Source organism: Stegostoma tigrinum, chromosome 6, assembly GCF_030684315.1.
Source record: "Stegostoma tigrinum isolate sSteTig4 chromosome 6, sSteTig4.hap1, whole genome shotgun sequence".
Taxonomy (NCBI): Eukaryota; Metazoa; Chordata; class Chondrichthyes; order Orectolobiformes; family Stegostomatidae; genus Stegostoma; species Stegostoma tigrinum.
The window spans coordinates 44,371,802-44,394,271 of record NC_081359.1 but is presented as its reverse complement, the minus strand read 5'-3'; the positions used below and the strand labels follow the sequence as shown (position 1 = coordinate 44,394,271).

The window sequence follows — 22,470 nt, the reverse complement described above, 5'->3', positions numbered from 1 at the left end:
TAATGTTACAGATTTCTAGTTAAATACAACATGAGACTGAATCAATCTGGTGGAAAGAGTGAGTTAAAAACCAGCAAATATATGAGCATGTCAGAAATCAAATTCCAACCTATTAGCATCTGTCTTTAACTCATGTGAGTTAGGTTATTGACTTCCAAATTTAATTACGCATTCACGACTTCCAAGGTGTCCTGAAAGTTGCCGTTGAATCTAAGACAAGCATACATTGGCAAATTACAAATTGACTCAAACCATGAGAACACTGTAATAAATAATTTCAAGGGGGTTGCAGTAAAAGAATAGGGAAGTCTTACAACTGTACAAGGCACTGGTGAGAGCACATCTGTGATACCGTGAGCTGTTTTGGTCCACTTATTTAAGAAAAGATATCATTTCATTGTAGGCAGTTCAGTGAAGATTCACTAGGATGATCCCCAATATGGAGGGATTTTGTATCAGCAAAGATTAAACAGGTGGGACTCTACTCTTTGGAGTTTAGAAGAATGGAGGTGATTTCATATAAGATCCCTAAGAAGCTTGACAGGGTAAATGCTGAGAGGATGTTGCCCCTCAAAAGACCAGAGCTCAAAGTTTCTGAATTAAGGAGTAGCAATTTAAGACAGAGATGAGGAGGAATTTCTTCTCTCAGAGATTTGTTAATCTTTGGAAGTCATTACCACAGAGAGCTTGGTGGTGTGGTGGAGGGGTGGTACAAAGTCCTTGTGTATATTCAAGGCTGAGATAGATTTTCAGTCAATAGCGGAATCAAGGGTTATGGGAAAAACCCAGGAAAGTGGATGTGAGGAGTGTCAGATCAGCTATAATCCTATTGAATAGTGGAACTTGAGGGCCTAATGGCTTATACCTATTCCTATTTCTTATAGTCTTATTAGCTAACAACTGCAACAGATGGGTGGCTGATTGACAGGTTTGTCAGGGCTAGGAATTACATGAATTTCCACTGTGATGACAACGGTCATGATTAGCAGCTGTTAAGGTTCGATTCTGTGGCAGGCTTTCCACAGTTGCAAAGCATCATCAACTGCACTTAAGGGGTAATCCATGGAATGTCAAAACATCACTGATTTCCAACATTTTCCTTCTATCTATGCAAAACATGGTAATCTGTGGAGAGTCACCTTTGGTTCACTCCCTCCTCTCAAGTGTTTTGTGTTCTGTTCTGCAAGAAATGACAGTTTGAAGTATCAACAATGACGTGTTCATGTGATGAATCGCATTGCCTTTAATAAGGGACACTGTCAGGGTGAGGCATAAAATTGGAAAAGGATGAGGGTGAGTAATAGAGGAAATCTGAGTGGCAGAGGTTAGAGTGAAAGTGAGGAAAGACAAGAGAAAGGAAAGGCTTGTAACGTATGTGTGTGTGAGGAAAATGTATTGGAATAGGCTTGACCAGGTAGACTCAAGTTGTAAGCACAGCTTGCCCAACCAGTGCAAGTTACAGACAAGGAGATCTCAGCAATCTTGAGTTCCATCATGGTCAGATATTTTCATAACTGCCCACTAAATTACAACACCTGTCAAACTCAAAGGTAAAAAGTACAACTCATGCTTTAAATTGAACCATTAGCAAAGATGTGCAGGCCATAAAAGAAGACTTAATCAGTTCAACTTGTGTAAAAGTCTCTTCCTGGGGATAGAGTACAGCCTGCATATACCAAAGAAAAGCACCATAAAAAACATACTTGGAAGGGAAACCATATCGGTATGACGAACCTAAGGCTTTTTTGAGACATCCTTCACTCTGCAGAGACATTATTGATACACATTAATGAATGAACGTTCAAATACATTTTATGCAACTTGGCCATTGTGACTCCATCTGTGTTTAACAGTCTTAAAAAGATACCTGAAGGGAAGGAGAAGATTTGCCCATATTGTTGCCAGAAATTTGAATATAACATTACATAAGATCATGAGAAGCTACACAGGTGAGCACCCCTAATATTCTCCTTACTGTGACAAAGTTTTCAGCCAGAATGTCTGATTAAAAATGTATAATAGACAAGGAAAAATCTTATCAGTGCTCAGAACATAATAAGGCTTTAGTCAGAAGAGAGGCCTCGATGAACTATGAGAACAGTGACTATAAGGATATATTTCCATATCCTACGAGTGGTGTTGATTGTTTGCCTCACAAGTTGATCTCACAGCACCATAACATCAAATTCATATGTGCAGAATCTTATAAGGTGCCCAGCAACATGGGCTACAGTGAAATATGCTAAGGAAATAAAGGAAACAAGTGGGAATGTTTTGGGCCACATATTTATTGCCAGAGAGTAGGAGTTTGCAGCCTTAAAGTGCATTAAGGTCAATAAATCCCCTGGACCTGATCAATTCCATCCTCAGATATTGTGGGAGGCTAGCAAAGAAATTGCAGAGGCCCTTGCAGAGATTTTTACTTCATCTTTAGCCACTAGTGAATTTCCAGAAGACTAGAGGGTGGTTAATGTTGTTCCATTGTTTAAGAAAGGTAGCGAAGACAAGTTAGGGAACAACAGATCAATGAGCCTGATATCAGTTATTGGTGAGGATACTGAGGGACAGGATCAGCCAACATCTGCATTGTCAAGGTCTGAATGGGGATAATCGGCATGGATTTGTGCACGAGAAGTCATGTCTGACAAATCTTTTAGAGTTTTTCAAAGAGGTAGCCAATAGCATAGATGAGATTAGGGCAGTGGATGTTGTCTATATGGACTTTAGTAAGACCTTTAACAAGGTCCCACATACCAGGCCAGTCATGAAGATCAGGTCACAAGGGATCCAGGGAAAGCTAGTTAATTGGATTCAAAATTGACTCAATAGTAGGAAGGAGACGGTGATGGTTGAAGACTGTTTCTTGGACTGGAGGCCTGTGACTAGTGGTATAACCACGTGGGATAGTGTTGGGACCTTTGTTATTTGTTATTTAAATAAATGATCTGATTGTGAATCTATAAGGCATGATTAGTATGCTTGCGGATGATACAAAATTAGGAGGTATCATTGGAAAGTTTCAAAAATTACAGAGGGATCTTGATCAGATGGGAAAGTAGGCTGAGCATTGGTAAATGCAATTCAATACAGATAAGTATGAGGTGTTGTACTTTGGACAGTCAAATCAAGGTAGGACTTATACAGTAAATGATAAGGTCCCAAGGAGTTTTGTGAAACAAGAGGAACCTGGGACTACAATTACATAGTTCGTTGGAAGCAGCATCACAGGTAGACAGGGTGGTGAAGAAGGCACTTAGCATGCTGGCCTTCATTGATCAAGGCATTGAGCCTAGGAGTTGGGATGTAATGTTACAGTTGTAAAAGTCTTGGAGTATTATGTACTGTTTTGGTCACCTTGTTATAAGAAAGAAATAGTTTAACTGCAGAGTGTGCAAAGAAGATTTACAAAGATGCTGCCAGAACTTGTAGGCCCGAGTTATAGGAAGAAGTTTGCCAGGATATGACCGTATTTCTTGTAACTGTAGGAGAATGAGGAATGACCATATTGAGGTATATAAAATCATGAGGGGCACAGATGGGATGAATGCATTTATCTTTTTCCCAGGGATGGGGAATTGAAAACTAGAGGGCACCAGATTTAAGGTGTGAGGGGAAAAATTTAAGAAGCACCTAAGGGCAGCTTCATCACACAGGGAGTGGTGCATATATGAAATGCGCTGCCAGAGAAAGTGGTTGAGGCAGGTACAATAGCAACATTTAAAAAAACATTTGGATAGGTACATGGATGGGAAGGGTTTAAAGGGATATGGACCAACTGCAGACAATTGGAACTACCTGAGAGGGCACCATGGTCAGCATGGAGCATTTTGAGCCGACAGGCCCATTACCATGCTGAATTACTGTATGACACTATTACTCTAAGTCTGATAAGGCCTATCTCAATATCACGCATTTGCCAAGTTATGAATCAAGTTCTCCTTTGGCAGAGATGAGTTTCCTGTTAAGATGGATTATAGCTTGTTAAACACTTTATTAACTTGCCTCATTAATCTTCAGTTTCAATCTTACTGAATGTGCCAAACAAGCCAGATTATGAGAACTGGAAGTCAGAATGGTTACGCCAAGAAATTCACCAAGGTTCCAGAAACTGCACCTTCCAAGCCCCCAACCCATATCTTGAGGGACAAGGGCAACAGATATATGGAAGCACCACAACCTTCAAGTTACCTACCAAGCCACTTAACATACTTAGAATGACTTGGAAATGAATATATTGCTTTTTCTTCACTGCCACTGGGTCAAAATCCTGAAATTTCCACCCCAGCAATATTGTGGGTCTGCCTACAGCATATGAACCACAGAGGTTCAGGAGAAAGCTCACCACACAACCTGTCAAGGGCAATTAAGGATGCGCAATAAATGCCGACATAGCCAGAGCCTCCACATCCCATGAATGAATAAAAATAATCCAGGAAACTTGTCATGGTTGTCAGCAGGCCTCAGGCAAGGGGTATAGACTTCGATCAGTGGCCATGTCACACTAAGTCAAGGACATTCCCCCAATTCCAGTCCAGAGGATTGGAGATGGTCAGTCAGATATTTGTTGTAGTCAGAGTCAGGGTGCTCTTCACATAAGGGGTGACGAGATGAATACTGGTCAGCCCACCACCAATCTTCAGTCTTTCTCCTCTATTGTGGGCCGTTTTTCTCTTGAAGTAAGATATAGGCAAGTATTAAGGAAGATGAAAATGGATGGCATAGCTTATACAGTTGGTGCAGCTGGGGAGGTGTCCCTAGCGACAGAGTAGGCAATGCAGAGGGCATGCAGGTTTAGTGGTATTGGGAGTTGGGATAAGTGATAGTGAGTGAGGGAAGATGGTGTGGGCAATAGGGCAAGTGGTAAAGCATGAGCCTTTATGAAATATGGACGAGGTGGCAGAGATAAAGTGAGTGTGAGGTATTGGAGAGGAGATAATGGCACTTCTGTCACAAAGTGATGAAGACTGATGACCTAATTCTTACATTGCTGAGAGTGCACTGATCCAGGTGGCAACCTTGAACCCGGCTAGCATAGTTTGGTGTTGCTGCCTCCTCTTCCAGTCCTGGGGAAAAAGACATCCTGCCTGCGCACCTTCATGCCCAGAATCTTGCCCGCAAAACACAACAGAATATTTCCTTAGTCTGCCATGTCTGGGACAAATGCCAGGATCCCCACTGTGTAGGTCATCGTTTAACTGACATTACTTGTCCAGGTGCAAAACAGTGCACCAGGATTGACGGTCAATCCTGGAATATTCTAGCAGTAGACAGTTGTTCCAGGAATACATGTGGTAACTTAGAATTGAACATGATAGATGACATAGGTGAGGTTCGTGAGGCATGTTTTGTAACGTAAGGTGCAAAATCTTGTTAGACACTGGGATGAAAGTCCGTCCAAAAACTTTGGCACAAGTCACAATTAGCCAATAAGTAAGATTCAGCCCATAGATCTAATCACAGATTGAGGAGATATTTGTATCTCAAAAGATTTATTTTTATATTTAGAGAAAACAAACAAGTTGAACTCTTTGAAACGAGACAGAGTTGTAGTGGAAGGGAGTTTCTCAAAATGGAGAACTGTGACCACTGGTGTTCCACAGGGATCCATGTTGGGATCACTGTTGTTTGTGATATACATAATTGATCTGAAGGAAGGTATAGATAGTCGGATTAGCAAGATTGTATATGACACTAAGATTGGTGGAGTAGCAGATAGTGAAGGGGACTGTCAGAGAATGCAGCAAAATATAGATAGACTGGAGAGTTGGGCAGAGAATTGACAGATGGTGTTCAATCCAGGCAAATGCGAGGTGATGCACTTTGGAGGATCCAATTCAAGAGTGAACTACATGGTAAATGGAAAGGCCCTGGGGAAAATTGATGCACGGAGAGATCTGGGTGTTCAGGTCCATGAGACCCTGAAAGTAGCAATGCAGGTGGATAGAGTGGTCAAGAAGGCATACAGCATGCTTTCATTCATCAAACAGGGTATTGAGTACAAGAGTTGGCAGGTCATGTTACAGTTGTATTGGACTTTGTTTCAAAAATATTTGGAATACTGCATACAGTTCTGGTCGCCACATTACCAAAAGGATGTGGATGCTTTGGAGAGGGTGCAGAGGAGGCTCACCAGGATGTTGTCTGGTATGGCGGGCACTAGCTATGACAAGAGGTTGAGTTAGATTAGGATTATTTAAATTAGAAAGACAGAGTTTGAGGGGGGACCTGATTGAGGTCAACAATATCATGAGAGGTATACACAGGATGGATAGCAAGAAGCTTATTCCAGAGTGGGGGACTCAATAACTAGGGGTTACGATTTCAAGGTGAGAGGGAAGAAGTTTAAGGGAGATATGCACGGAAAGTTCTTTATGCAGCGGGTGGTGGTGACCTGGAATGTGTTGCCAGCAGAGGTGATAGATGCAGCCATGATAGCGTCATTTAAGATGTATCTAGATAGATACATGAATGGGCAGGGAGCAGAGGGATACAGATCATTGGAAAATAGGTGACAGTTTTAGAGGATCTGGATCAGCGCAGGCTTGGAGGGCCAAAGGGCCTGTTCCTGTGCTGTAATTTTCTTTTTTCTTTGTTTTTTATTGACCTCAAGTCATTTCGTAATCTGTAAAACAACTCCATCAGTGTCTTCCAGCTGAAACATAGTCACCAGATAGATAGTTCCTAATACTACCTGATTTTGTTCCACAAGTATCCTTGGAATTCCTGTTCCTCGTAGTATACCAAATTAATAGGAAATTCTACTCCAGCATTCATACTCTAAACAATTGAAAGTCAGTAAAAATCCCTACTTATAATACTCCTTCACACACAATGAAGAATAACAACAAAAAAAATTTGAAAAACACATCAATTACAATAGTTTATTCTGTAAACACTTTGAACTCTAACACTAAGTGTTAGCTCTGTGGATGCACAAACACACAGCATGACAAGGAAGTGGTGTCAAATCAAGTCACCACAGTCTTACCAGATCGTATGGGTGCATGCTCAATAGAAACCGAAAACTGCTGGTGATTTAACCTGACAGACACCATGCTGCAGGCAAGGGAAGAAATTAAGAGAAAGAGTCCTTCATGGTAACTTCAGCTGGTGCAGAAATTTAACCCACAGTCAGCATCATACTGCCTTGCAAGCCAACTATCCAGCCAATCGAGCTGAACCGATTCCCAGAGGCGGTACAATCAACTATCCAACCAACTGAGCTGAACCAATTCCCAGAGGCGGTATAATCATGTAATTAACAACACAAAACAATGGGAGTCAATGTTGACCCATTAATAACAGACAGGATTAAAATGCGGCAAATGGCAACCCAGTCCCATTCACTAATTTCTTGAGCATGTCAATATTAGTAATTGTTTGTTTCTTATGTATTGAAAGAAGCTTTTACTATCATTTCTAATATTACTAGCTACCCTACCTTCATATTTGATCCTCTCCTTCCTTATTTCTCTTTGTTATCCTCTGTTTGTTTTTGTAGCCTTCCTAATCTTCTGATTTCCCAGGGCTCTTGACCACTTTATAGGCTGTCTCTTTTTCTTTGATATACTTCCTGACTTCCTTTATCAGCCGTTGATGTCTAATCCCACCCCGGATAATCTTTCTTTTCTTTGGGATGAACCTCTGTACTGTGTCCTCAATTACACCCAGAAACACCTGCCATTGTTGTTCTACTGTCTTCCACGCTAGGCTCTGCTTCCAGTCGATTTTCATCAATTCCTCTCTCATGCCCCTGTAATTACCTTTATTTAACTGTAACACCATTACATCCAATTTTGCCTTCTCTCTTTCAAACTGCAGACTGAATTCTACCATATTATGATTGCTGCCTGCTAAGTATTCCCTTACTTTAAGGTCTTTCATAAAGTCTGACTCATTACATAGCACTAAGTCCAGAATAGCCTGCTCCCTTCTGGGCTCCATCACAAGCTGTTCCAAAAAGCCATCCTGCAAACATTCCATGAATTCCCTTTCTCTGGATCCACCGGCAACATTATTCACCCAGTCCACCTGCATAGTGAAGTCCCCCATGATCACTGTGACCTTGCCTTTCTGACATGCCCCTGGTCCTGATCACTGTTAGGAGGTCTGTACATAACTCCCATTATGGTTTTTTTGCCTTTGTGGTTCCTCAACTCCACCCACACAAACTCCACATCCTCTGACCCTATGTCATTCAGTGCCATAGATTTAATTTCATTCTTAACTAACAAGGCAACCCCGCCCCCTCTGTCCACCTCCCTGTCTTTTCGATATGTTGTGAATCCTTGGATGTTTAACTGCCAGTCCTGAACTCCCTGCAACCATGTCTCTGTGATGCCTACCACATCATAATCATTCAAGAGGATTTGTGCTGTTAATTCATCTACTTTGTTGCGAATACAATGAGCATTTAGACAAAGTGCCTTAACGCTAACTTTCTTATCATTATTAGAGATATTGGAAATCCTAAGATGTCTTAAGCTATCCTTCCTTTTTGCTGTATTCCTAGTCTGTCTCGAGCTTAAACCCACCTGTACACATGCTATCCTGTTGCTTATCTTTCCATTTAACTCCATACTCATTGTCACTTTCACTTTCCCTTCCCCCCAACTCAGAAGTTTAAAGTCCTACTGACCACCCTATTTATCCTTTTCGCTAGAACACTGATTGCAGATCGGTTCAGGTGGAGACCGTCCCCATTCTCTTCTTTCAAGTCATGAATTAATCCAAGTTCATCTGTTCAAAATATCTTAAGGACACAGAACATAGAACAATACAGCACAGTACAGGCCCTTCGGACCACAATGATGTGCCAACCTATTATCCTATTCTAAGATCAAATTAACCTGCAAACCCTTCATTTTACTATCATCCATGTGCCTATCCAAGAGTTGCTTAAATATAACTAATGTATCTGACTCTCCTACCACCATTGGCAGTGCGTTCCATGCACCCTCCACTCTCTGTGTAAAGAACCTACCTCTGACATCTCCCCTAAACCTTCCTCCAATCACCTTAAAATGAGAAACAAAAGCAAAACTGCTGGAAGAGCTCAGCAGGTCTGGTAGCATCTATGAATGAAAAAACAGAGTTAACGTTTCGGGTCTGGTGATCCTTCCTCAGAACTAGTCAGTAAACGCAAAATGTTAATTCTCTTTTCTTCTTTGCAGATGCTGCCAGACTTGCTGAGATTTTGATTTTGTTTTTGTTCCTGATTTACAGCATCCACAGTTCTTTTGGTTTTTATCACCTTAAAATTATGCTCCCTTGTGATAGTGATTTCCGTCCTGGGAAAAAGTCTCTGGCTATCTATGCCTTTCATCATTTTGTACACCTTTATCAAGTCACCTGTCATCCCAATTCACTCTAATGAGAAAAGCCCTAGCTCCCTCAACCTTTCCATATAAGACCTGCCCTCCAGTCCAGGCAAAAGCCTGCCAAATATCCTCTGCACCCTGTCAAAAGCTTCCACATCCTTCCTATAATGAGGCAACTAGAACTGAACATAATATTCCAAGTATGGTCTAAACGGGGTTTTACAGAGGTGCAGCATAACATTGCAGCTCTTAAACTCAAGCCTCTTGCAAATGAAAGCCAACACACTACATGCCTTCTTAACATCCCTACCAACTTGGGTGGCAACTTTGAGGGATCTATCGATGTGGACCTCAAGATCCCTCTGTTCCTCCACACTGCCAAGAATCCTGCCATTAACCCTGTGTTCTGCATTCAAATTCGACCATCCAAAATGAATTACTGAATTTTGTTGGGTTGAACTCCATCTGCCACTTCTTTGCCCAGCTCTGCATCCCGTCAATGTCCCATTGCAACCCACAACAGCCCTCCGCACTATCCACAACTCCACCAACTTTTGTGTCATTGGTATAGTTACTAACCCACCCTTCCACTTCCTCATCCAAGTCATTTATAAAGGTCACAAAGAGCAGAGGTCCCAGAACAGATCCCAGAAGAACACCACTGGTCACCAAGCTCCAGGTTGAATACTTTCTGTCTACTACCACCCTCTGTCTTCTACTGGAGAGCCAATTCTATATCCAGACAGCCAAATTTCCCTGAATCGAATGTCTCCTGATTTTTGAATGAGCCTACCATGGGGAACCTTATCAAACACCTTGCTAAAATCCACATACGCCACATCCACTGCTCTACCTTTATCAATCTGTTTTGTCACATCCTCAAAGAATTTGATAAGACTTGTAAGACATGACCTGTCTCCCACAAAGCCATGCTATCTTGAATCAAACTATGCTTTTCCAAATAATCATAAATACTACCTCTCAGAATCCTCTCCAATAATTTGCCCATAATAGAAGAATGACTTGTAGGTACTTTTATCCCTACTCCCTTTCTTGCTTCTCCCATTAACTTAACTTGCTTTCTTAGCACTCACTGAAGCAATCACAGTACCTCAAACTTTCCTAGGCTTTTGATACACTGCCTATTCATTCAGAACTTACTGATTCACAATAGGTTAGCGTTACCTTGACTTCTAGTGCAGATAAACGACATGTAATTTGTCATGATTGTCAGGAGTACAGTCAAGGAGCTGGATGTGTTACTGCACTGTACCATGCCAGAGAAATGTCATACTTACTGCATGTGCCAGCGTAGTTACATAGCAAACACACTTCATGTGCTTCAACCAAATGGGCATGTCTGAAAGTCAAAGGGCAGTGGTCCTTAGTCCAGTGAAGGGGGCCTAAGGATATCCTAAGGATATCACCACAGTCAGTCAAAACATCATTTGATCTCAGTCTAAGGGTTTGGTCAGTCAGGGTCTTGCTGCATCAGGGTCTGGCATCTGCAACCTTGCAGTCAGAGATTGGGCCAGGGTCAAGGCCAAGTCGTCTGGAGATTTCCAGATAAGTCAGCTGGGGAGTTATACAGAATCAGTCAAAGGGTGGTCCTGGGAATTGGGCACTAAAAGTTTGGGGGCATTATCAGGAGGCACGCATATTAAGAAAATTGGAGAAGTCAAGTGTTGAGAAATGGAGCTCAGATGCAGAGGGTCAATCACCATAAAGATGGACAACTCTAGATTAAAGCCATAGTAGTAGTGACAGGATGGTCAGGTGACAGCAGTATTTTTTTTAAACTGACTGCTGCCAAGGGTTCAGAGGTACCCTCTCAAATCTAGATCCACACAATGCTGTTACTGAAGCAATTTTTGCAAGATCATATAATTTCATCTTGTTTCTTCATGATGAGATAAGCCCTGGCAGTCAGCTTTACCAACATTGCCCTCTTTACACAGAGGGTGGTGGGTGCCTGAAACGCGTTGCCAGTGGAGGTGGTAGACGCAGACACATTAGCATCTTTTAAGATATATTTGGACAGGTACATGGATGGGCAGGGAGCAAATGGACACAGACCCTTAGAAAATAGATGACAGGTTAGACAGAGGATCTTGATCAGTGCAAGCTTGGAGGGCCGAAGGGCCTGTTCCTGTGCTGTAATTTTCTTTGTTCTTTGCCGGCTTCTACCAGGTGCACAGACCAGTTAAACTTTTGAGATCACCATAACATGGCTGAATCTATTTGAAAGGCGATGTCCAGATCACTTTTGATCATCATTACCATATATTAGAAGTCTGTGCCAGGTATCCTGGAGGCTGCCATGTCACATCCCTGACAATCTCAGATTAACATTGCATTCAAAGGGATGGAGGTTTTACAAAATGGCTATGAGGAGACATTGGTGACTCTAATCATAGAAGAGGGTAGCAGTAGAAAAATGGAGCGTTGTGACTAGCTGTGTTCCACAGGGATCAGTGTTGAGACCTCAACTGTCTACATTAAAGATTTGGAGGAAAATGTGGCAGATCTAATTAGTACATTTGTAGATGATACAAAGATTGGTAGAACTGCAGATAGTGAGGAGGATTTTCAGAGGATAGTAGTTCATGAGACTGTGAAGGGCATGGAAAGAGCAGAAAGTATGGGGTCTTTTCCCAGGAAGGGGGTCAATTACTAGGGACTACAGATTCAAAGCACAGTTGGGGGGGGGGGGGGGGGGGGCAAGAGTTCAAAAGAGACATGCAAGGCAGGTTTTTTACACAATGGGTGATGAGTGTGCCAGAAAAGCGCTGGAAGCGGACGCATCAGCAGCAAATCGAGAAACACTTGGACAAATACATGAATAAGAAGGGAATAGTGGGATATAGATCCTGTAAGTGAAGGGCGAAACGTGTCAGCTGATGAGCCTGTTGCTGTGTTCTATTGTTCTTTGTATGGCTGGTGACTCTGTTGCATAACCTCCTGACACAGGCCAAGCATCTTCCACAACAGCCTTAGTAGAGCAGATGGTACACATCCTGAAGATGAGGTTCTGATGTTTGGATAAATCTGTGGTAACTTGTGGCACAACCCAGATGGAATGTGCTGTATTCTTAGTATGCTGTGCTATGTAAAAAAAGCAGAGAAGTGATAGCTGCTGAAGAGCTGGGGAAGTGTAGTCTTTTGAGGAAGATGCGAACATTGAGGAGCAGAAACATGACTTACCACAATAGAACAGTGTATTGTGGATATAGCGAGGCAGAGAGGACTTCATTAACACGTTTTCCTAATTGATCTGAGTTAGATGAAGACATCATTCATTGACTTCAAGTTTGTAACTACTTCATTCAGCCTCTTTTAAATCTCAAATGTAAATGCAGCTTTATTGTTTGCTCTTTCTTTTTATTAAAAGTTAACAATTGTTTGCAAGCTTCACAACATCTGATGCTCCCACATTCGACAATGATAACATGAAATGTCACCACGTGATACGAAAAAATGGGCACTCCTTCGGAAAGAGTTCCAACATCATATTCCATTAGGGAAAGTTAATTTATCCTTTATTAATGAATTATTCTTAATTCAGTCTTGTAACTGAGCTTAAATGACAAATCAATCAAACAGATGATGATTCAAACTACCTATATATATTTACAAATGTGATACTGTATTTACAATGAAGTGTCACTCATGCCACTGATATGACCACAGCATTTAGTGGGCAAAGCTATAATGATAGGAAAACAGGCAGCAGTGCTACAAGTTAGGAAGAACAAATTTTTGGAAAAAATGGTACAATGTGCCAGGTGCCGCACCCCATGTGATACTACTCGTAAATTAGGGGCACCAATCTAAAGACCTCGGGCCCATGACTAAGCATGCAGGAACAGTTAGGGATTGACGAATAATAGCAACAGGAGTTAGGAAATATGGGGATGACGGTTATGTTAAAATTAAAGTACACATTGATATGGTAGAGAACCCAAAGAAGGTAGAAATAAAGAAGGTGAGAGGGAAAAAATACATGTTAGTGGTAACTGGGATAAATAGGGAGAGAGGGGGAGGCGGACCGAAGATGGAGAGTAAAGAAGATAGGTGGAGAGAGTATAGGTGGGGAGGTAGGGAGGGGATAGGTCAGTCCAGGGAAGACGGACAGGTCAAGGAGGTGGGATGAGGTTAGTAGGTAGCTGGGGGTGCGGCTTGGGGTGGGAGGAAGGGATGGGTGAGAGGAAGAACCGGTTAGGGAGGCAGAGACAGGTTGGACTGGTATTGGGATGCAGTGGGTGGGGGGGGAAGAGCTGGGCTGGTTGTGTGGTGCAGTGGGGGGAGGGGGCGAACTGGGTTGGTTTAGGGATGCAGTAGGGGAAGGGGAGATTTTGAAACTGGTGAAGACCACATTGATACCATTAGGCTGCAGGGTTCCCAGGTGGAATACGAGTTGCTGTTCCTGCAACCTTCGGGTGGCATCATTGTGGCAGTGCAGGAGGCCCATGATGGACATGTCATCTAGAGAATGGGAGGGGGAGTGGAAATGGTTTGCGACTGGGAGGTGCAGTTGTTTGTTGCGAACTGAGCGGAGGTGTTCTGCAAAGCGGTCTCCAAGCCTCCGCTTGGTTTCCCCAATGTAGAGGATGCCACACTGGGTACAGTGGATGCAGTATACCACGTTGGCAGATGTGCAGGTGAACCTCTGCTTAATGCAGGAACAGCAACTCATATTCCACCTGGGAACCCTGCAGCCTAATGGTATCAATGTGGACTTCACCAGTTTCAAAATCTCCCCTTCCCCTACTGCATCCCTAAACCAGCCCAGTTCGTCCCCTCCCCCCACTGCACCGCACAACCAGCCCAGCTCTTCCCCCCCACCCACTGCATCCCAATACCAGTCCAACCTGTCTCTGCCTCCCTAACCGGTTCTTCCTCTCACCCATCCCTTCCTCCCACCCCAAGCCGCACCCCCATCTACCTACTAACCTCATCCCACCTCCTTGACCTGTCTGTCTTCCCTGGACTGACCTATCCCCTCCCTACCTCCCCACCTATACTCTCTCCACCTATCTTCTTTACTCTCCATCTTCGGTCCGCCTCCCCCTCTCTCCCGATTTATTCCAGTTCCCTCTCCCCATCCCCCTCTCTGATGAAGGGTCTAGGCCCGAAACGTCAGCTTTTGTGCTCCTGAGATGCTGCTTGGCCTGCTGTGTTCATCCAGCCTCACATTTTATTATCTTGGAATTCTCCAGCATCTGCAGTTCCCATTATCTCTGTTAGTGGTAACTGACAGGTTCAGCAGATGGGTGGAAGCAACTCCATCCAAAGATTTGGGAGCAGGAACAGTGGTAAAATTTCTGATGAATGAAGTTATCCCAAGGTTTGGCATACCGTCTGAAATCAGTTCAGACAATGGGTCTGCCTTTGTACAAAAAGTGGTTAAGTTAGATCTGCAAACTTTAAGGATCAAACATAGGTTTGGATAGGAGTTAGCAAAAATACTGAGTGGATTAATTACATCTATTACAACCAACAGAGATTTATTAACTACCAAAATGACATGGCAAAACAGACAGGTTCTGCATTGGATGCTAGCTGAGAAAGGAGGTGTATGTGTAATGCTTGGGGAGCACTGTCGCACCTTTATATCTAATGATACCAGTTCAAAGGGGTCTTTTACTAAGGCGATGGAGAAACTGAAGAGGTTAAGGCAGGACCTTAAGGACAATGCAGGTTTTGGCCATCAGGTTTTTGATTGGTTGGATCGCGTATTAGGGGGATGGGGGGCTCGGTTTGCCAAGGTTGGAATTATTGTAGGTATTGTACTACAATACGTACATTGCTTTTGTTTTTTGTTGTGCTTTACCTTTTCTTAAGTCTCTTCTAGTGTGCATTACCACATGGAAACTCTTGGTTCTTCTGCCAACCCCCCGGATGCGTCCCCTCCTTTGACAGCGTTGTACCACTCTACTGCTATAATCCGGCATCTCACACAGCGCAGGAGGCATGCTCGAAAGAAGACACCAAAGTCGCTTCTGCGGGATGCGCGGGCCTTAGATTGTGAGGGTCTGTGGGTCTTTTTCCCTGTGCTAGCTTTTGGGGGACAGGTTTTTGGCCCAGGGGACTCCAGGATCAGGGGAAGAACCCTTTAAGCATCGGACCTCAAAATTCACTTGGCCCGTGTTGGGTTCTATAAAGGTTTTCATTGGCACACAGGAGTTCTGCACTTATTGGTTGCTTCCTTTCAGCGAGACCAGAAAGGTCTCAAAGGGAGGAATGATGGAAATTAAAATTATAGGGGCAGACAAAGGGTTAAATCTTAGTGATCAGCAGAATGATGTACTTATTTATGGAGTGTTACAATAATCAATAGAATGCTGTACCTTAACAGAATGAAGTGCTTGAGCATAGGTGAAGGGAGTGTAAAACAAAGGTAGGACACCTAGGTTAGCTATTAAAGGCAGCTTAATTAGGTTAATTAAAGCATGTAATATAGAACTAAGGACTAGCATGATGTAATGGGGTCAATCCAAGGCGAAGGACCATTGTGGCAAATGTAGTAATAAATAAGAAACTTGGATACAGGCACAAGATGGCTTCTCGATGCAAATTAGCAACAAAATGGCTTCTAGGCTGCGAACTTTATTAATTCTGCTAGAGCTACATAAATCACTAACCCTCAGACTGCTGCAAAGGAAGATAGTAGACAATGCGCCTTTCAGAATACCGCAGTAACCTGATAAGATAAGGGAGTACTAACTGCTCTAACTGACCTTCTTAGTCATTCAAATTTTAATTCAGGTTTTATTTCTCTTGTTTTCCTCTCATGAGAATGCAAGTTGTTTCACTTTTTACTTTTAAAATTTTTATTGCTTTTCAAGTTTTAATTCAAATTGTTTCTTTTGCAACTGAATTATAGACAATGTCACTGAGCCACAGAATTGTTGTGTCAAAGGAGGTCATTCAGCCTACTGTATCTGCACTGGTTCTTCAAATCGATTATTACCTAGTGTCAATCTCTTGCTGTTTTTCCCCATAACCTTGCAAGCCATTTCTAACATATAGTCATTCAATGCCCTTGAGTGCATCAATTCAATTTGCCTCTACTAATTTTCCAGGCAGTGCATCGCTACTCACTGAGTAAAAATGTTTTTTTTCTCAGATTACACTTGCTTTGTCTACACATCAGTTTAAATCTATACCCTTGTGTTCTTGTTTCTTTAACAAGCAAGAACAGCTTTTTCCACCTACTCTATCCAGCACACTCATGATTTTAAAAACCTCTATCAAATCTCTTCTCTGCCTTCTGCTGTCCAAGAAGAACACTCCCAACTTCCTCAACTGCTCCTCAGTACAGATGTTTCCTACAGCCACTCTCGTAAATCATTTCTGCGCTGTCTCCAATGCATCTTTCTTATAATACTGCACTCACCAGTGTTCAAATACTCCAGCTGAGCTCTAACAAGTAGCTTGTACTCTTGTACTCTTATACTCTATGTCCCTATTAATAAAGCTGAGGACCCAGTATGCTCTCTCTACTTGCTCTCCCACCTTCAAAGATCAGCACACACATACACCAAAGTCTCTCTTTTCCAGCATCCTCTTTAGAATTACAGTCCTTATTTTATATTGTCTTTCAATGCCCTTCTGACCAAAGAACATCATTTCATGTTTTTCTACACTGAACTGCATTTACCACCTATCCACCAAAGTGTCATTGTCCTCTTGGAGTTCTATACTTGAGAGAAGTTAGGTAAACAGCCGAACCAGTCCATTCAGAGCAATCTAGAACAAACCAATGTGAAAAAGATGAAACCTACCAAACCATCCACAGAAAGCCAAATTGTATTCCCTTTGAGACCTGAGGATCTATCTGATCCAACCCCAGAGTACTTTGAAGGAAGTTATCATAAGACTATTGGATATCATTTCTAGTTTGTATGTTAGACTTCAATGGGCTGTTTCACATTATAAATAAGAAATATGAGACTGTTTTTAAGAACTTCATTCTATCATTGCCAGTAATAGTCTTACCAAATGCTTTAACCTGAAATCATTGTAAAAAAGGAGGAAAATGAAACGGTCTAAATTTTCTTAAATTATAAATTTTGTGAAAATAATATTTCTGTTTTAATGACTATAAAGTTTTTTTATTCCTTTACAGATTGAGGGCATCACTGGCTAGGCAGCACATATTCCCATCCCTAATTGCCCAAAGGGCAGTTAAGAGTCAACCATATTGCTGTGGGTCTGGAGTCACATGTAGGCCAGACCAGCTAAGGGTGGCAGTTTCCTTCCCTAAAGGACATGATTAAACCAGATGGGCTTTTCCTAACATCAAAAATGGATTCACAGTCAACACTAGACTCTTAATTCCAAATATTTATTGAATTCAATTTCCACCACCTGCTGTGGCTAGATTCAAACGCAGGTCTCCAGAACATTATCCGGGTTTCTGGATTAACAGTCCATTGGCAATGCCACTAAAACATCACCTCCCTGATAATTGCATCTCATTTGCTCACCTTGATGTGTCTTGAGATGTTTTGCTTCATTAAAGTTCTGACCAGTCATGCAGAATTTCCTGAATGGACAATCATACTCATTAACGAGCGCCAATGACATTAAAGGTGATATATAAATGCAAGCTGTTGATATTGTTCTCCATCCTACCTTCTCTGTGTTCCTTTCTGCTTCATGAACAGTCTTCATAATATTTTTCTCCATTATAATTGGTTTTCATTTCATCTGTGTTCTTTTTTTCTTGGCATGAGCTCGGTACTGTCTCTTATTGCTATTTCTTAGACTGGTGTTCTTTCTGCTGATCTTCTTGGGATATCTTTGCTTTCAATCATCTATCCATTTCTGTTGCATATCTGGGATACAGCTTTGTTTTTGTAATGGTTGGTGCAATGTGGTCTCTCTTGTTGTCTGATCTTTTATGCTGAATTTTGTTTATTGCCTTTCTTTGATCCTGAAAGTAAATATCTTACTCAGAATATCTGCAAACCTATGTCTGAGATAATGCACTTGTCTAGCTTTGAAATAAGGTGTCCCAGTTGACTGCTATTTTTTACTGTGTGCTATCTTCCCATTCTCAATCTCTCCTCCCACACCGTGGCCTTTAGTTGAGTAAACCAAAAAGATGAAAAGAGCAGTTTTTGAAAAATACATTCATTTCCGACACACGTCAGCATTAAAGATGATTGCCAGGAGCTATTTACACAAGCACAGAGTTGTCAATATGTCCATGCATGAATGCATGTACGAATGATAATAATACCTCAATTGAGGTCTGATCAGTAATTCAGAAAGTTCCTGTGTATCTTCCCTGCTTTTGTATTGACCTGCCATTTCTGGCTTTCAACAACGTATAGGATCTGAAATTTGAAGCCAGTGAACTGAATTTTGCTGCACAACAAAGTACTTGCTGACTGGCTATGTGGCTGAGCTAATTATTTAATTTATACAATTTGACAAATCTGTTAATCTGTGAATTAATAAAATTATAAATTCCAATTGGAACTGAAACACGTAGTCAGTTCAATTAGAAAAGTTTCCTGGATGCATGCTGTAATCTCACCATCTAACAAAACTCTCTAAATGTACAAATGCATGTACAGTGCTCTACTGAGTGGTAGTGTTGGCCTTAAACATGGCCTAAAATACAAATACCAGTACATGGTAGGCTTAAGAGCTGAACAGTGACTGCAAGAGAAAACAGGTCAAATAATCACATAGCCAATGCTAAGTCAAGGGGAAAAATATTTGGATAGGTGTGAAATACTTGATATGGTTTGATTTGGCTTAGTGAAAAGAAAAGTGAGAATGGAAGCAGCAACCTAGGTGGTAAAAAGATAGATAATGAGAGTTTGAGGAAGTAGAGCAGTGGATGTTGTTTATTTAATATGCTTGTCGTAATACCGAGTAGGTATATATTGCGTATCATTTTGCTTACCTAATAAATCAGTGCATTTTATAAATAAATAAATCATTGGTTATTAAATGTTTTCATTTATTCAGGGAACATTTTTTCCCCTATTCCCATTAAAATAAGAAGCATCACTGGAGATGTGCACACATTCAGGAATATAAAGACCACTTTCCAAATTCCCTCAGTTCATAACAGACCAAATTCTCCTCATTTTCTTCTGTTTTAGTTACAGTGATATCTGTTCCATGTTAGCACAGTTTACCTACACATGGAGATTAAATAATGATGGTAGATTTATACACCAAACTTAAGATTCTTTGGTCAACAAGGAACCTTTATATATAAATGCCCTATGTTAATGTTATGATTTAATTCTAATCTGGCGTAGATTTCAAAATGTATCAGCTTATTATCAAGAATTCATGATTATAACATGTTAATGTTTTTATATGGTTAACTGATTTCACAATCAATTGTAATTACTGTAGTATTTCTCTCCTAAAGGAGCAATGATTTTCCACCTCAGGCAAAAGTAATTTCTAATATGCCGAGATTAAAATTAAATGAAAAGAGGGAGACAGAACACGAGCTATAGTGATTATTTTACTCACTTTTCTTAAAATCCAATTCAGAACTCATCTGATTGCTGCAGTTTCATTGTGAAAGCATATCATTCAAAGCATGTGAGCAAATTCTAAAGGACTAGACAGTCTTTACTTAGGATTAACAGTCATTGCTTTTGCTCTGTGATCGTAATAGTTTGTGAAATATGCAACCTGAACATGGCACAATATACAGAATTCAAATTAATAAAGTTAATACAGTACGTGTGCAGCTTAAAGACATGGGAGTTCAGAGAGGTAACATGTAGTCTTTTGCCATGTCTGTGTTGAACATTGGAGATTTTCTTGCCATTGAAGCAAGAATTGTCTGCGTATCAGCCGTGCTTTTTGTATAATCTCAATTTCTGTCTCCAGGAGTTAGTTATTTTCTTCTGAAAAAACCTTGATAAATTTTACGGGGTGCAAAGTTATCAGTGTAATACATTGGAGGCAGCTTAGGAATGAATAGATAACTAGTATCTGCAATCAAATACTACAAAGAAATGTAGCCAATTTTTCAAAACTAGGGAGCACATTTTTACATGGGGGCAACTTTTTCACTGAGGGAGTGGCTTGCATGTGGAATGAACTGCCTGAGGAAGTGGTGGAAGCTGGTGCAGCTACGTTTAAAAGTCTAGACTATCTTCTTAATATATTTTCAGGGGATTTGCTCTGGTCTGTAACAGTTTCCATGTTGTATGCCTCTATTTGACATTATAAACTTTCAGATATAAAACAATGACGTTTTTCAGCGGAAAACTATTTTGTTACAACTGATGATAATCTAGGATGGCACATCACATAGAATAGAAGTTTTGGTACAAAAGCGTAAATTATTGTAATATTATGAAAATAACATCTTACATGATGGTTCCAATTTCTTCCCTGGCAATTTGACAGAACATGTTTTCAGCTGGAAGAAAAAATTAGACTTTTTACATAGACTTACTCAGGCATAATCTCAATTGTTCTAATGGTCTCCTTCAAAGTTATAAATTGCTCTACTTTATGCACACACCCAGAATGTGAGTTCTGCCTATGGTTGACTTCAAGAATATGTCTGCAGACAGCCAGGCATTAAGTTGAAAGCTAAAATCAAACAAATCTATCAAGCATAGTCCTGAAAACCCTGCTGTATGCTGTGTCATTGTTACCACACTGAAGGTCTAGAATGCTGGCACCCAAAGACAATGAGGTTCATGATGAGAGTTCAATGCCAGGAATAAATTGCACCCTGCAGAAAATTTAACTGGGATTGGCAGGCCATGCTCCCACCTGGGCACCTATAGAATCTCCAAGCAAATCTTCTATGATGAACTATTCAGGGCTAACAACATTAAAGTGGTCAATCCAAACAATATAAAGGACAAAGTAAAATGAAAGTAGTATGAAATTCTGCACCATAAGAAGTTGTAATCGATCAAACCATATGGAGAGAAGCAATGAAATTTGGTCATTTTCCAATTCAAATGCACAAACTAGGTCATGCTTTTAGAACATATCCCTAGCAGGGCATTCCAGGCATCTACCAGCCTCAGTATGTGATCAAAATCAAGCTCACTTTTCTCAGCCAAAAGGAAATCATCACTTTATATTATGTCATCAAAGCCAAGTAGCCAAGTTTGTCATTAACACACAGCAAGATATTTCTAGGTCATGTACAGAAATGTACAGGACCCTACTGAAAGAGACTGGAAGAAGTTCCCAGCTAATTATTACATTTGTGCAGCAGTATGGGCAAGATTTACTTGAATAGCTCTGACCTCTTCCTTCTGATGAACTATCAGTTGATGCTGATCATGCAGTTTTTGATATAGTTCTTTCATCTTTTTCTTGCAGTAACAAGAATTTGCCTTCTGATTTTTTGTAATTGATGACATCAAGCTCTCTATTTCAAGCTGGAGCTAAGGTACAAAAATGAAGATTTATTTTCAGAAATGCTTTAACCTGCTTTGATTGCATAAATTATCGATTCATTCCTCATTTTTTAATAAAGTATGCTTTTCCATATTAATTATATAGTTTCCAGAAGATAAGGAAACCAATTCAATGATATCTATTCCAAAATAAAAACAAAAGACACAAGATGTTAACTCTGCTTCTCTCGACATAGATGTTGCCAGATCTGCTAAATTTCTGAGTAAAAGCAGCAATTGCTGGAAAAACTCAGCAGTTCTGGTAGCATCAGTGGGCAGACACTTCAGATCCAGTGATTTTAAATTTTTGAGCATTTTGTTATTATTTCAAAAATTTCCATTGTTTTTTAGTTATTAAAAGTATATGTTGAAACATACAAAAATGTCAGTTAACTAGGTTGATGTAGGGTCAACACAGAACATATGGCACAGAAACAGGCCATGCAGTGCCAACCTTACTTTGTACGTGGTGGGTACTGTATTCAACCAGAGATGGGCAATAAATGTCAGCAATGCTCAAATTCCACGAACAAATAAAAACCAATCCAAACCCGCCAATGACACAAGACTGTAAGATGTACAGTTACAAACATAGAAATATGAAAAATAGTGATTGATTACTAGGTAGAGCTTACAGTGACTTTTTGAACGGCAAAAGCCCAGTAAAATGGTGGTCCAAACAGACATGTGAATCCAAATACAAAGATCATTAAAATGAACAAAAATCTTCG

General features: G+C 40.9%; 1 protein-coding gene across 1 annotated transcript in view; it reads right to left on the bottom strand.

Moving 5' to 3' along the window:
* LOC125453243 (cilium assembly protein DZIP1-like) overlaps positions 1–22,470 on the bottom strand; it is a 100,569-nt gene that overhangs the window by 5,857 nt on the left and 72,242 nt on the right. Inside the window, exons 13-14 of the mRNA XM_059646960.1 lie at positions 21,587–21,727; positions 20,688–20,736 (exon numbers count right to left, since the gene is read on the bottom strand). Of these exons, the coding sequence (XP_059502943.1) occupies positions 20,688–20,736; positions 21,587–21,727 (190 nt within the window). The remainder of the gene's footprint in view (positions 1–20,687; positions 20,737–21,586; positions 21,728–22,470) is intronic.